The 17,301-nt window shown below is 35.4% G+C and overlaps 1 protein-coding gene across 17 annotated transcripts in view; it reads left to right on the forward strand.

The window, feature by feature from the left end:
- LOC149555526 (zinc finger CCCH domain-containing protein 55-like) overlaps positions 1-17,301 on the forward strand; it is a 127,256-nt gene that overhangs the window by 32,726 nt on the left and 77,229 nt on the right. For all 17 annotated transcript variants that reach the window (XR_016364500.1, XR_016364505.1, XR_016364502.1 and 14 more), the window contains one exon: positions 2,131-2,331. Coding sequence is in view for 5 of the 17 variants with exons in the window: in XM_089829602.1 (XP_089685728.1) it covers positions 2,131-2,331 (201 nt within the window). In the remaining 12 variants the exon portion in view is untranslated. The remainder of the gene's footprint in view (positions 1-2,130; positions 2,332-17,301) is intronic.

Below are 17,301 nucleotides of genomic sequence, written 5' to 3' on the forward strand. Positions count from 1 at the left end.
ACATGTAATATTGGGCCAGTCTGGTTTGTTGCTTTTGGGTTTTTAATTGTTAATACTCTCAAAATTAAATTTCAACAGGCATTAAAACACAATATTTGACCAAATATTGGCATTGAAAATATGGGACCAAGGAAATAAAATCATTCTTTATCCCTAGTAAACATCACAAATTTCTTTATGGCCCTAGAGTGAAATGGTGTGTAGGTGAGAATTGTGACTTGAACTTAAGAAGAAACTATGTTACCAAATTCTTCCCTGGTGACCTGAAAGTCTGGTCCGGTTCTTTTAGAAGTCTGGTGCTTGTCATATTTTTGCAAAGGTCTGCCCAAATTCTGTCAGATGAACCCGACACAAGTTTGCCATTTTTATTGTGAATTTACAAATGTGCAGTAGGACCCGGCCAAATTTGGCCAAAAAATGGATTGTTTTGAGTTTTTAAGAGTTTTTTTGGGCCTATTGTAGTCAATCCAACCCTCCCTCCCTAAAATAGATCACTAAAAAGGGAAAAAAGGTAAAACATGTAATATATGGTGGTGTATTTTGCTATGTTGCTTTACTATTAGCATAGTGGTGTATGAGCACACGCACACATGTACGCACGCACACATGTACCCACATGTGCTCGCACCGCACACACGCACGCACACACACACGCGCATACACTCTTTTTTTTCAAAAAAATATGTTTTTGTACACACATGCATGCGCACATGCACACACGCACACACACACGTGCGCACACTCTTTTTTTGTAAAAATATGTTTTTTTACAGACAAACCCGAAAAGAATTACGAACCCAAATCTTGAACCCGTATCCAAACTGCCGACTTAGAGAAGAATGCAACAATCCTTATAGGCATCAAAGAGGTTCCCCAACAGCCATTGCATGGTAATGTTTTAGGAATCTAGCCCACATGGGTAGATGAGTTGGGTTGAGGTTGTGGGTAGTTCCTAATGGTCTCAAGTTAAAATCTCTACCGGATTTAAGAGGTGAGACATCTTGTGGACAGCTGATCTCATCATGTGGGACTAGGCTCATCCTTGGTTGTCATTGGGCTAGGTCGTGGGGATGCCCCCATGTAATTTTTTTTATAGAATCTAGAATATATATATATATATATATATATATATATATATATATATATATATATAGGGTACTGGTCTCATGTTTGACCCGTACAATTCATGGTAACACAAATCTGGCCCATCTGATATAGTGGCTCATTATTTGCTGGGCCATGGTTCTTAAAGCAGTTTTATATTCAATAATGATATTATCATTTAGAGAAAATGTTGGATGCTGTAGTCTGTTTAAAGTTTAAGGGTTTGTACTGAGCTTGTGATGGACCAACTTGGTGTATGGGGTAGGCTTTGGGCTCTCCTGCTGTGATTTTAGGTTCAATGTTGTCTCTACTCTTATAAAATTTGCCCCTTTTAAGTTGACAAGATTTTTCCCATATGTAAGGTATTCAAATTTTTAGACACAGTTTGTCTGTGGGCTACCTTAAGGGGGTTAGCGTATTTGAACTTGGGTGGCTCTCCTATAAATGAATCCTTTTATCAGCAGATCACCAACGATTTGGTCACAGGCTGTTAATGCAAATCAGTTCTGATAATTAAGTGCTCTCACCTGCTGTAAAGTTTTCCATTGCAGTCTAGTTTTCTTTAAAATTTTATTTACATTCCATATAGTGTGGAACTTTAGTGTGAAGTTACAATGCATAGAGAACATTCAGTTCAAGAGTTTCAAGTAAGAACTTAACATTGCCTAAATAAATTGTTAAGAGATAATATTTGGGCCATGCAATGAACTTTGCATATGTTGCATTGTAATTGTGACTTGAAATATGCTCAATAACCATTTTGATTGAAATCCTATGTTTGGGCATTGCAATTGATTGTTGGAGAAATTTGTGAGATTGGAATGTTGAAACTGGTCATTTATAAACATAATAGGACAAAATGAGATTGTACCCACTTATTCACCGAAGTGTCTAAGCTTCATACATCATGGATTACCTTTTTGTATCTTTCGGATATAGTTGAAGTATATTGCAAATACTAGCATAAGAGACATTAAAAAACTTTTCATCACAGTGCTCATCTGAAGGTTTTTTCAATGATGGCAGATGATAGTGCAGAGCCTATGTTAGTGACTAAAGATGAAAAGAATTTTCAGGCTACTGACAGAAATGAAGGAGAAGTTTGGCCAATGGTCAACAATGAACAGCAAGAAAAAGGAGAAACTCAGTCGTCACAGGTGAAGAACTTGGCAGCTGATGGTGGAAATTGGATCGGGGCAACCCAATTAGAGTTTCAGAAAGAAAAAGGTTGGCACATTACCAATTTCCTATAATGCTTGCTTGCTGTTTTAGGAATTTAATAAATTAATAACATTAATTTGATCTGTTGTTTGAATTTGTTACAGTTTTCTCTTTTATTCCTGTGATTATGAAAAAAATGTGGGAGAAAAACATGATAAAAATAAAAATGTATTAAAATAAAAAAATGCCAAAAGTATTCTTAAGAAATCAGATAAAAATTGAGATTGCTTTTTCATGCCATACATAGTGTGATGAAAGAGAAACACAGGACATAAATATAGAATTTATTTGTTGATGCTAATTACTCTGAAATTAATCAACAAAACAAAACTTGAAAACAGAATTAACCTTTTTGAGATTCCTTGTCTAGAATGTGAAGCTGATGGCATTATATCATTATTCTTTTCCCTAATTCAATATGGTCAAATCGTCTTCATCAACACGATAGCATCCAATTAAAAGCTTTCACTACTTATGAACAAAATGCAAAATGTGATAAAAAAACAGTATTAAAAGAAAAGAGAGAAGGAAAAAAAAATGAAAGAAAAGAAATATCAAGGTACATGGCTTTTAGAATTTGTCAATATCTCTATCGAGGCCCTAGAGTAGTGTTTGTTGGAATAACAATGATAACCTCGTCGGGGTCATGGGCACTTTGCTGACAGCAAGACAATGTTCAATTTGCTGCTGAAGTAAGAACTTTTCATGTAGCTCGTTGTAATACACTGTAGGAGTTTCAGTTGTCTTATGAGAAGGAATAAACACATTTGCACACACTTTAAAAGAAAATTTGAACCAGAAGTATATGAGCTTAAAAATGGGCAGAACAAAAATAATTATCCTGGGTAAAACACTCCTTACAGAGGGAAATAACCCAGCCCACCAAAATGTGCATTTTATTTCAAAAGAACAATTACAATGCTCTGCAATTAGAGTCTTCCACACAGTCTGACCAACAGTAGATTAGATCAGATATACAACAACTTTAACAGAGATTCATGCATAAGCTTACATTCCAAATAGTGATGACTGCTACTTATTATAAAGCCAAAACAAACTGAACAATATGAATGATATCTCTGACAGAAAACGACAGAGAGATACATGAAAACAATTAATACAACTGAAGAATTACTGGTCATGAAACTGAGATCATCCATATTTTGAGACACCGTTTATCAAAAACATCAAACAACACCTCACAAAATCCGCTTTTTCATTCTTGTATGAGTATATCACAAAAGGCGATGATTGTTAATATCTGACCTCTGCCGTTTTCCTTATGCCGATAGACCTTTTGATGGTAACCAAGGAATGGCGGTTACAGTAGGTAGTTGAACGGATGCATTGACAGCAGTAATGAGGACTGACCACTGTCATGAAGAGGTGTCATAACTTCTGCCAAAATTAACGGCATTGAAACAGTTAGTAGTAATAACATCTTCCGTCTGTGATCAAACGACACTTAAGAATAATCTTAACAATAATAACTCTTTTACCAAGTGGAAACGATTGACACGACCAGCTTTTTTCAATCGCATAAATAAATAAACATAGCACGGAAACATTTACTAGCTTTATAAGCAGGACACAAATTTAGGATTTCATATGAAGCTATAAATTTAAACATTGGGTAGTCAAAGATGAAGTCTATTAATTCAGTTTGTAATCAAACGTTACTAGCTATAAATTTAACACTCCCTATTAGCAAATATTAAATATACTAAATTTATTAGTCATGGACACTCTCAACATGACAATAAAAGAACACGTAACTCTTTATTATAAAGAATCACGGAACCAGTCAACATGATAGACTTGCAAGGATCATAGCCAACCTACATCACAGACTCTCTTGACGTGACACTGTCATGGAATCTCTCAACATGACATCCAACTCCCATCACAGAATCTCTCAACATGATGCCATCATGGACTCTCTCTACATGATGTTCATTATGATTTCCCTCAAGCATTAGAGTTATCTTAGCTGTTCTTACAACTTTATTAATTTCAGATGAGTAAGAACTCATAATCAACAAAAGAAAAATAACAGCTGACTGGTTTCCACAAGAGTCTCAAATTCTACAACACCTAGCTTGCATCTAAAATAAGAGAACTTCACCTTGGGTAGAGGTTTGGTAAGGATTGCAGCTCCACTGATTTTTTGAGAACCATGTCTCTTAATTAATGATATTTAATTTACATGTGCTTGGACTAATCATGAAGGATAGGATTGATTGAAGCCTTTATACAACTTTGATTATCACAAAAGATTAGGGTAGGATCAAGAGAATCTCCAAATAATCCAGCAAGAAGTTTACAAAGCCATACAACTTTTCGAGCTGCTGTACAAGCTGCAACATATTCGGCTTCAGCTGTATTTTAAGCAACACATCCTTGTTTCATGCTACACCAAGAAACCGTTGTAGATCCAAGGCTGAAGCAGAAACCTGAAGTGCTCTTTCTGTCTGATATACATCTTGCCCAATCAGAATCAAAGAAATCATGAAGATTTCAGATCATAGTTGATTGTACAACGAACATATTTCAGAACATGCTTAGCAGCAATAAGATGAAATCTTCTAGGCTCACTCATAAACTGACTCAAGGTGTTTAAGTACACAATATACACCTTGGCCAATCAGAATCAAAGAGACCATTAAGATTTCAGACCATGGTTGATTGCTGTGTCACAGAGTTCGCTGAATTTCGGGCATAAATGTAATATCCCTAACCGGATATTTGCTGATTTCTCTTATAAACAAAATAATCAGAACTAAAACCTTGCAAATGTATTCCAGCACAAACGAATCCAGTACAATAGTCGACAAATGTTTAACCAACTTCTTCTTAAATATAGTATTCAAACTCAGATATAGGCAAGTGGAATACAGTACGATGTTTAAACCAGAAGATTCTTCACAAATTAATAACCGGTTCCTTTCAGAATAATATTTGGGTTTTTAGGCATATAGAAATGCATTATAGACTCATAATGTTAAAACCAGAAACTTCCATACAACTCCGCAAATACGTTAGTGCATTATACAACAGCAATACAGTAACCAATACAAAAACCCAATCCTAAATACAGATTTAACAGTTAGATTGGAATGCTAGAATAAGAACCTATAAGCGCAAATGAAACACTTGAAATGATGTTTTCTGGGACAATGGGTTTGCATCCACTGTCTGCCAACACAAGGGGCTACGTCCTCAAACTAGTTAGAAGCTGAAGCTTTCTAAAAACTCTCACAAGAGGGAAAACTGAACTGAATAATAAAATCAAGCATGCCCACAGTGAGCCTCTTTCCCTTTTTAATACACAAATCAAGACTCTTCGGCCCCTCTCTGGCTTTCGTCTTATTCCCTTGTGGCTCTTCAACTTCCTTAAGGCATTTCATCTTGTTCCTCCTTGACCCTTTGTCCTTTGTATAAAATTAAATTGACCTTTTAATATTTTTGAGTCTATGTCTCAGAGTCAATTTTAATATTATATAGAATAAGACTTAAATTTTTCTAATGTCCCAAAAGGGTACATTACAAATCTCCCCTCCTTAAGATTGCTTGTCCCCAAGCAATCAGTAACAGGATCCCATATGAGTCTATAGGCAGCTTTGGAGTCCAAATTGAAAACAATTCCAGCCACATTGCGAAGCCAGATGACTCTCTGCAATCTATCTCTCAACCGGATCCTTGGATCCCATATAACTCTTTGCAAAAACTCAACACCTGTAAACTGATCAACATTGGTCATCACCATATTCAACGTCAAATTGAAAAGGACCACAATGAAATCCTTGCCCAACCATAGATACCATTTGCTAACACCTGGATCCCAAACTTTGTTACACTACCACGCTGCTATGATGAGATAGAAATATATCCAGGGTCCATGTATAATCTAATAGAATGTGAAGACCTGTCCTAAATGGATGATGTAAGAAATGAGTAGCTCAAAAGCTGAAACTACCATCTCAAGGACATCAAAACTCATACTGTCGCCATAAACTTGGGGTATTCCCAAGCGCATAGGTGCTATGAGTATGAAGGATGCTGAGAATCTAACCATAAACCTCACATAAATACTCCACCGAGAACTGTTCAGAGGCTGATGAAGAAAATTCACCCAACTCCTGAATGGGGTGAAATCGGAAAATATGTTGGGGCTGATCAAATGATAAGCAACAGAAGTTGATTCATCATTTCCATGCTGAGATCCGGATTCACAGCTAGAATCTGAGCCAGGATTCCAAAGTTTGAAATCAAACTCTTCCTCTTCATGGCAAACGAGAGATGATTCCTCATTAACACAAAAAGAGGATTGTCGGACGTCCAATCAGCAACAATTTCAAACAAAGGGTTGTCAACAAGCTGAAAATGTTTTGAAGTTTTGCTACTTAACTATTTGGGGCAGCTATCCAGGTCATACATCTTCTGAAAGCTCTCAAGTTTGTCAATGACTTCCTAGAAGAACTCTTGCCTCATTCTATTCTCATGTTCCCGAGAGTGTTCCATGAGCTTGATTTGATTTTCTGCTCCTTATAGAGTTAATTGAAAACATTTACGCCTTACTTCACAGTTCTGAAAATGCCTTGTTAATGACCATTAGGGATACACAATCCATTCCACCAGCTTATTGTGTTGTCTCTGATACTGCTTCAGGTCCCCTGATAAAATAGTTGACGGGGCCAAAAATAATAATCCCATCAAAACATAATGAAGTCGAATGTCAAATGCCAATAGTGGCATGTTGTGATGGTCAAGTTGTTGAGTTGTTATCCTTCCCATCAAGGTTCGAATCTAATGGGGATGAGGTCCTCCATTTGTGGCCTCACTGGTTCATTGCTCCAGGTCAAAGTATTTACCCTCTTAAAAAAAAAAAGTCGAATGTCAAAAATTATTCCACCATACTACCTTAAACGAATGAGACACATAACATATATATCGGTTTGGTTTTAACTTCATGCAATTACCAAACTCTTCCAATTCTGCTGCTTTTGTTAGAAAATCCTTAAAATTATTTCCGGTTAATAAAATAATATCCTTCGATAAGAATCAACTCCCCACTTGTCGCCAATGCAAAGGTGAATAATTCTCCGACTTCCGATAATTGTAGCGCTAAATACTAAATTGAATACCACTGCAATTTCAGTGCCCTATGTAGGATGTGCCTTGTGGGGACAATTTGGAGAACTTGCCAGTTACTTTCTATTCACCAGTGAATTGCAAAGTTGCGATTCTCTTACTTCCAAAGGTCGTGCGTTGAAGACCAACCAACTGTTGCCTCCATATCCCAAAGTAGACAGTTGTCACATTTTCCGGATTGCCTCCAATGCAAAATTGTGTACTTTGATAATCGCTCTATGCCAATACTCTTCTTGCTACGAAACTAGCTTGCCAAGTCACATGTCTCGTCTGATACCTCATGTGTTTTTTGTAACTCCCATTGCTCTCCCACGCGTTTAGAAAATCAAGAGTATAGGTGATATTCTAAAAAATACACCTCCCTTCTTATAGCAAACGTAATCCTATTGAGTTCAAACATTTGATGTTGTCTTGGTGATTAGTGTCACATTCCCATGCAGAAAACCACGATATCGTGCTGCTTATCACTGCATGGCTCCAGTTTAAAGGCTCCTTCCTGGAATTGCCAATGTTCGGCCACACTCCTACTCGTGCTAGCTACAGATTGCTTGGTGTGATGTTGTCGACCTGGAGGCTCACTATTTCGGCTTCCACACAATTACAGGTAACCGTAGTTTGGATGGATGAAGGCCCACGTAGTTATACCATGTGTACTGTTCTGTTCCTTGATGTCCCAGCAACACATTTACTCTAGTAAATGGTTACTGTTATTACCTCTATACTGTCATTGACTGGAGTAGATGGTATTCGCTGTGGAATTGAATCAAAATTGTCGACTGTCCATTGCTCTCAGATTTTATGGTTCTGTTACTATTATGGAAACTCAGAAGAATGTTGCTGAGCCACGACAATAACGCTGTAACAGATACTCACACCACAATTCTTCCAATGCCACAGAATGAATGCTTCCTCTACCTGCTGTCCAATTTGCATTAACCAACTGATATTTTGCTTCTCACCTTCCGCAATTACAGAGGAAGTCCAATTGCTCAATAGATCGACATTTCTGCCATTCACGTAGCATTCAAAGTTTTCTCAAATGAAGATAAGAGTTGATAAAAGACTCTGCACCATGAAGGAACATTACGGCTACTAAAACTTCAATTTCTATAATTGCAGTAAGCTGGGATATTTTCCACTTCTGATCACCACTTCCGAATTTATTCTTCTGTCAAAGCTTTGTTCAACCTTTGTAGTAAGAAGAGATGGAAAAAGTATCTTGGTCTGCACATGATCAATAGGTTGAACTCCTAGAGAGAATCCGGAACAAGACTATAGCTCGCTGCTCTACAATTCCATTGTCAAATCGATGAATGACATTAAAGAGTTAGGGTAAATAGAAACTCATTCCAAATATTCAGATTGTCACTTAATCAGTAGGCTGTGAAGTTCAACTCAATATTTCCAAACATCCATGATATCGCACAACATTTTAGGACTCTAATTGCTGCAGCCGACTCTGTAAAGTGATATTCTAGGAACATTGTACTCTAAATATTTCCCTTTGGACTAGTTAAAAAACTTTACTGTTGATTTGTCTGTAATCACCCCTTTCTGAAAATACATTTCAGATAAAAAGGATCTCTCATAAATATTTTTATGGATTAAATTCCACAGGATGGCAGGACCCTCGGCTCTGATACCAGTGTAATATTCCTAACCGGATATTTGCTGATTTCTCTTATAAACAAAATAAGTAGAACTAAAACCTTGCAAATGTATTCCAGCATAAATGAATCCAGTACAATAGCCGACATATGTTTAACCAGCTTCTTCTTAATTATGATATTCAACCTCAGATATAGGCAAGTGGAACACAAGACAATGTTTAAACCAGAAGATTCTTCACAAATTAATAACCAGTTCCTTTTAGAATAATATTCAGGTTTTCAGGCATATGGAAATGCATTACAGACTTGTAATGTTAAAACCAGAAACTTCCATACAACTCCGCAAATACGTTATTGCATTATACAACAGCAATATAGTAACTGGTATGCAAACCCAATCCTAAATACAAATTTAACAGTCAGATTGGAATGCTAGAATAAGAACCTGTAAGTGCGAATGAAACACCTGAAATGATGTTTACCGGGAGAATGGGTTTGCGTCCACTGTTTGCCAGCACAAGGGGCTACATCCTCAAACTAGCTGAAAGCTGAAGCTTTCTGAAAACTCTCACAAGAGAGAAAATTGAACTGAATAATAAAATCAAGCACGCCCAACAATGAGCCTCTTTCCTCTTTTAATACACAAATCAAGACTCTTTGGCTCCTCTCTGGCTTTCATCTTATTCCCTTGTGGCTCTTCAACTTTCTTAAGACATCTCATCTTGTTCCTCCTTGACCCTTTGCCCTTTGTATAACATTATTGACCTTTTAATATTTTTGAGTCTACTAGAGTCAATTTTAATATTATATAGAATAAGACTTCAATTTTTCTAATGTCCCAAAAGGGAACATTACAATAAAATTCGAATTTGGGCGAACTTCAGATATTTCCATAAAATTCGTTAAAATTTGACTTGTGTTCGTATGGAAATGAGGATGACATTTTTCATCCAATAAATTTTTTTAAAACAGTGTTTATGGGCTTGAAAAAATTTGTTAAGGGTTTTTTTAACTATTCAATGCAATACAACTTGACTTCCTTGAAAAGGAGTTGAGCTACAAGATAGGAGCAAAGATGAAGTAATACCATTGTTAATCGTCCAACGTGGAAAAATTCACGGAAGTTGATTGTTTGACGGAGGCAAGATAGGAGCTGAGCCACATGTCTATCATGTCACGAGAACATTTTGTTCCTTTTTGCTGTGTCGAATGATTCATTCACAAAGGTTTTCTGAAGGTGATGTCGAGGCTTCATGTTTTTATGGTTTTTTTTTATGTTTAATATTAATATTATTATATAGCTTTGGGTTTGTGATATTTAGGTTTATTTTTTACCATATCATTTTCGTATATGTATTATAATGTTTTTGGTTTTTATAATTTTTTAAGAATATTAATTTGTTATAAATTTTATGTTTCATATTAAATTATATAAATAAAAATTTAATCATATAATTTAAATAAAATTTATATTTTATAAATGGGTCAATTTTTTAATAATCACTTTAAACTATTTAACAATGTTAAAATAATTGCTCATTTACTATATATATATATATATATTTATATTAAATATATTATTCAATAATTAATTATATAATTTATATTTTATAAATGCGTCAATCTTTTTAAAGTGATATTAGATCTATTTAACAAAGTTAAAATATTTTATTAATTTAATATGTTATATATATATGGCGAATTTAATGTCGAAGTTCTCCGAAATTTTACTCTTGTCGAACTTCATCCGAATTTTATGGTTACAGAACTTGAATTCGAATTCAAACCTTATGACTTAGGTTGATTGTACCATGAACATATTTCAGAACATGCTTAGCAGCAATAAGAAGAAATCTTCTAGGCTCACTCATAAATTGATTTAAGGTGTTAAGTACATATCAGATGTCAGGCCTAGTATTAACTATATGTATTCGTGAATTAGTCAGTTGTCTATATAAAGTGCAATTGGTTAAATCTGAAGCAACATTAACTTCTTGAAGTTTCTTCAAATTTGCCTCCATAGGAGTCACATTGGGCTTACAGTCAAGCATACCAAATCTCTTAAGGATGTCTACTGCATACTTTCCTTGACTAAGTATAATCTCATTTGGTCTTTGCTATATTTCCAAACTAAGGAAACAATGCATTGAACCAAGGTCCTTTCAAATTCAGAAGGCAGCTCTTCCTTACATTTAGCAATTAAATCATCTTCACCATTTATAAAAAGGTCATCAACATGAAGTAGTAAAATCAGAATAATATCATTATTTAAAAAAAAATAAAGATTGGGACCAGCCTCCTTTATTATAAAACCCAAACTTAATAGATAACCATCAATACATTCATACCATGCCTGAAGAGCTTGTTTAAGGCCAGATAAGGCCTTTTTCAGCTTGCACACAGCACACATGAGGTTCTTTATCATGAATAATGAACACTTCAGGCTGCTCAATATTACTTCCTCTTCAATAACACCATTTAGGAAAGCAGTCTTGACATCCATTTGATGTAGCTTCCATTTTTTAGCAGCTGCAATTGTAATGATAGTTTTGATTGAAGTGTATCTAGCTACACGAGCAAAAGTCTCCTCATAATCTATCCCTTCCTTTTGTGAGAAACGTCTTGCTACAAATCTGGCTTTAAATTTTTTCACATTACCATCAATAGCATGTTTAATCGTATACAACCATTTAGAAGAGACAAACTGATTTGTTTTTAGGACGAGGAACAATTTCCCAAACATCATTTTTCATAACAGATTCATATTCCTCCAACGTAACATCTCTTCAGACTTGCTGTTCTACAGCTGCATCAAAACAAGGGGGTTCAAAAACAATAATATTACACATTAATGCAACAGAATCAACAAATTCTGAGGCCTTTTACTTTCCCGAAAAGTCCCACCAGGAGCTGAAAATTTTCAACCTCTTGCATACTATGCCTTGCCCACAAAGGTCTCTACCTTTTATTCAAACTGTCACTAGGACTGACATCCGAAACAATCTGATTTTTAGAAGAAATTGGACAATCTGAAATAGTAGACTCGTTCTGAGAGTTACAAGGAGAGATTAGGCAGCAAGAGATAAGTCTTGAGGATCTTCAGACTCTTTTATCTCTAATTCTAAGGAAGGTTCATTAGAGTTAACACAATCAACATTTTCTTCAAAACCACATCTTTGCTTGATTCAATCAGCTTTGGACCCGGAACATAGATTCTATAAGCTTTGCAAGATTCACTACATAGAACAAAAATTCCTTTCTTCCCAGAGGGTTCTAATTCAGATTTTTTGTCTTTGGAAACATGAATGTAAACTGAACAACCAAATACTTTTAGATGACTTACATCAGGTATAGGAGTCATGTCATTTAGAATTTTATGAGGGCACCTGTTCTGAACACATACTTCTGTCCTGCAAGCCTCAGCCCAAACAAAAATCTGCAACCCTTGATCATGAATCATAGCTTTTGTTGCCTCAACATCACCGTTCTGATGCGGACTGTAGGGGACACACAACTCCTCTTAATCTCTGCTTCAAGACAAAAAGAATCTTGATTTTCTTATCTAAACAATTTTGAATGAAGGCTATGAATTCTTTGAACTTAGATAGTACTTTATCTGATTCTTTGGAGTTAAGGAAGTAGATCCAAGTCTTACTAGAGAATTCATCAATGAAATTTACATAGTACCAAAAACCACTTAAGGAAGCATATGACATAGGCCCACATAAATCAGAGTGAATGAGCTCTAGAATGCACTTTGCCCTACTTTCACTAGAATGGAAAGAACATTTAGTGTTTGCGCAACACTGACTTTGGGAAGTTCTACAATTAGCTTACTCATAGAAGAAATATATCTGAAATAAGATGACCAAACCTTTTATGCCCTAGCAAATTGTAGTTAGAAGTATCATGTCTTAAAACCTGAATTTGATTTTCTGAAAGTTTGCATGGATTTTCATGATGTACCCCAATAACTTGAGCTGAATTAAAATCAGAATTTTTCTTCCAAGCAAACACTTTTCCATCAGCAAAAGCAACACTATGACCTTAATCCTTTAAGTCTGAAATAGAAATTAATACTGGAATTCAGTTTGAATGAAGTCTTACTAGCCCCTTTTACTGAATAAGAAGTATCATCACCAATGATGAGTTGCAAATGAGAGTCCTTTTCAACTGAATTTGAAAGATGTTGCTTGTAGCTTGAAATATGGCAAGAGGCGCCATTGTCAATAAGCCATGTATTTGCAATTGGTTGGTATATTACTGGACAAGGCTGAAATGAATATGAATCCTTTGAATTATCACTAGAGAATTCATTGGAGTCTCTAGATGAGATGAATCTTTGACATTTGATACAATTGCTTGATGTTTTAGTTTCATTGTGCAACTTCTAGCAAAATGACCATACTTCTCACACCTAAAGCATTTCATTTTAGATAGATCTCTTTTCCTTTTAAAAGCTGAAGAGGAAGATAACTTCTTCTTCTTGAAATTCCTAGGCCTCTGCGTTTTGCTTGAAGTATGAGCAGCAAGAACTTGGTCTTCTTCATTGTGAGATTTTCGAGAGCTCCCTGTAGTTTCCAGCCTACATTCCTCTTGAATGCAATCTGCCCTTATTCTATCAAAATTTGGCAGCTCATCTCTACCACTGGTGCCTTGAATAAATGATCCCATGAATGTAGGAGACCATTCATGGCATGCATAACAAGTTGTGTCATCAATAGATTCTCCAGTAGTACTCAGCTGATCTTTCAACTCAGTAATCTTCAAGAAGAAAGAAACGATGGAGTCTCCTCGCTTCATCTTAATCTGAAGAAGTCCCCTTCTTAGAGCCAAGGCTCTGCTAGTGTTCTTGAACTCATACATGTTCAGAAGGAAGTCATACATTTCCTTTGCAGAGTTCAGCTTAGAAATAATTGGAACTAAATGTTCGTTTACTGAATCAATAGGATTTTTCTTTGCCAGAATGTTATTCTTCTTCCAAGTAACTTTCTCTTTATCATCAGCTGGCATGATAACATTAGTCATTACATAGTTCAAAATATCATTCTCTTCAAAAGCCATTAAAATTCTAAACTTCCAGGATGTGAAGTTAGAAGCTCCATCCAATCTATCTTCGACATAAGACCAAGCACCATATTGAAACCTTGAAGAATAAAATGAAGCAAGAATACACAAGAATCACTCTGGCTCAAACCTGGCTTTGATACCACGTTAAATTTTTTTAAATTTTGAACCAGAAATATATGAGCTTAAAAATGAGAAAACAAGAAAAATTATCCTGGGAAAAAACCATCCTTACAGAGGGAAACAACCCAACCCACCAAATTATGCACTTTATTTTGAAAGAACAATTACGATGCTCTGAAATTAGTAGTCTTCCACACAGTCTGATCAATTGCAGATTAGATCAGATATACAATAACTTTAACAGAGATACATGCATAAGCTTACAGTCCAAACAGTGATGACTGCTGCTTATTATAAAGCCAAAACAAACTGAACAATATGAGTGATATCTCTGACAGAAAATGACACAGGGAGAGATACATGAAAACAACTAATACAATTGAAGAATTACTGAAGAACTTTGCTCACGAAACTGAGATCATCCATATAATGAGACATCGTTTCATCTTTTATCAAAACAATTGAAAAGCATGTCACGATTCCTGTCTTTTAATTCTTGTATGAGTGTATCACAAAAAAATGATGATTGTTAATGTCCAACTTCTGCCATTTTCCTTATGTCGATAGACCTCTCGATGCTAACCAAGGAACGACAGTCACAGGAGAAAGTTGAACAGATGCCACGAAAACAGTAATGAGGACTGACCACCGGAGTGAGTGAGATGTCATAACTTCCGCCAAAAGTGAATGCCATTGAAACAGTTAGTACTATAACATCTTCCATCTGTGATCAAAACGACACTTAAGAATAATCTTAACAATAATAATTCTTTTTCCAAGTCGAAAGAATTAAAATGGCATTGCTCATTTTTTTCAATCGCATAAATAAAGAAACATAGAATGAAAACATTTGCTAGCTTTATAAGCAGGACAAAAATTAAGGATTTCATATGAAACTCTTAATTTAGCATTAGGTAATCAAAGATGAAGTTTATTGATTCAGTTTGTAATTTTGCTTCCCTTTTGAGTATACTTCCTAGTCACTTTATAGGTTTGAGGGAGTTAATGCATTTTATCTTGAAATATTAATTAATATTTCCTTAGTGGAGCTGCCAGAAGTTTTGACCTTTTGACACATTGCCCCTTTGCAAATAGGGACCCCCTTGTTTTGCTTGCTAGTTTTGTCATTTTTGTAAGAACCCTAAAACATTCTAACTTCCCCAACCCACTGATTTGCTCTGCAAATGATATTTTTGTCTTGAAATTACGTAGTTATATGTAAGAGTCACTTGTCAATCTCATTAGTTTTTTAAGATTTTGGATGTTTGACATTTTATTGAACACTTTGCATGCAAGCTCTGATAACATGGCAATAACCCTCTCCTGGTGGATTCTCATAAATACAGAGTTTCTGCTTTGTTTGTGTTTGATTTGATTAATGAATGTGGTATATTTGCAGCAAATAAAAGATATCACAATAATAAATTTTCCAACTAAAAAATGAAATTGCATTGATAATACACAGCTGAAAATTCCAGATTTTTATACCAGCTTGAATACTCAGAATTTTCACATAATATTGACAACCCAGTTCATTAAACACCCCTTATTATCTAGAGCAACAATACCCAAAAAATCTATGAGTTAATGAACTGACATGTAATACATGACTTGAGACCATTTGAAAGGATGAATATCAACAGCAGATGAATAATTGAAATTTGATTAACAATGGGTGCAATAATGAAGCTGTAGGTTTGCAATAGATGAACTTAACAAATGCTTCAAACCCTTGTACAAATCTGCTCTCCATGCTCAGATTGGATACCTGGATGAAGCCCATATTATGGCAATGATTCAGCCGATGTCTCACAGCCTCAAGATTGTAATTATGATGAAGAGGTTTCGTTCTTCAAAACACAATAATTGCTGAAACCCTTGGTTTCTCTTCAACAGTGACAAATTTCCAAAAGCATAGCCAAAATGATCATCAGTAATGAGGCCGATTTTCTTTTTTGGTGTGCTTTTATAACCCCGATCTCTTTAATAACATTGAAAATCAACTTTAAAATCCACCTTGGTTTTTAATAAGTCTTCAAACTTGGGCACTCATTTTTATGGTTTATAACTGCTATTATTTATCATTGGTGTCTATATTTATCTTTATGATAGGTTGATTTTATGAGTTATTATTAAGCTCTCTTGGTTACATGACAGATCAAGAAACAATGAGATGATAAAGAGATTATATGAAAAGTCATGTAGATTGTAGAAATGAACATGGGGATGCTGTTCACAATCATTGGACTAAATTGATGATATATATCTTCATTAAAGAGGAAGGAAAGATATTTAGAGGGAGACTAATCAACTTTAGAGGGAGTTTGCATGACAAAGGGAGAATGTTACTACTAAAGGTCCCTGTTTGGTCAAGTTGGAATCAACTATCTAATTGTGTTGCTCAAAGTAGTCTTTGTTGATAGGGAGTCTATATTGAGAGAGATTCTTAGCCATTTTATACATGTTGCTTGTGAGTTCTTCTTTGCGAGAGAAGTTCGAGGTGAAATCCCTTGTTCCACCTTGTGTGAGTAGGCACAATGGGTCCACCTTCTGCGAGGAGACATGGTGGAAATGCATTTTTCACTAAGAGAATTCTAAGGTGAAAGCCTTTGTTCCACACTCTGTGAGTAGGCATGGTGGAAGTCGTGTGCGACTCAATGACCTTACTCGTATGCTTTTATGAAGTAACCATGGTGAATAATGTTATGCTGAGATAACAATGTTTTACTGAGATAATCTGTGATTGACATTATTGGTTCCAGTTATGTGTGCTTGCCATACTAAAGATCTCTCTCTCTTGCTAAGAGGGATTTTTGAAGATTATAGCTGCGATTTATGATGATACTAAAGATCTCTCTCTCTTTACCTTTGATATTACTATATGTTGAAATTGAGAAAAGATTTATGATGATATTCCCAAGTGAGCATGGCATGGCATCCAAGGTGTACTAGGCGTCTCCCTCTAAATATTTGACATTTTATTATATGAATAGTCACGCAACATGCAAAGTGTCGTTCGTTGGGA

Source organism: Cupressus sempervirens, chromosome 5 (assembly GCF_028749045.1).
Source record: "Cupressus sempervirens isolate cs-2001-9-10 chromosome 5, ASM2874904v1, whole genome shotgun sequence".
Classification (NCBI taxonomy): domain Eukaryota; kingdom Viridiplantae; phylum Streptophyta; class Pinopsida; order Cupressales; family Cupressaceae; genus Cupressus; species Cupressus sempervirens.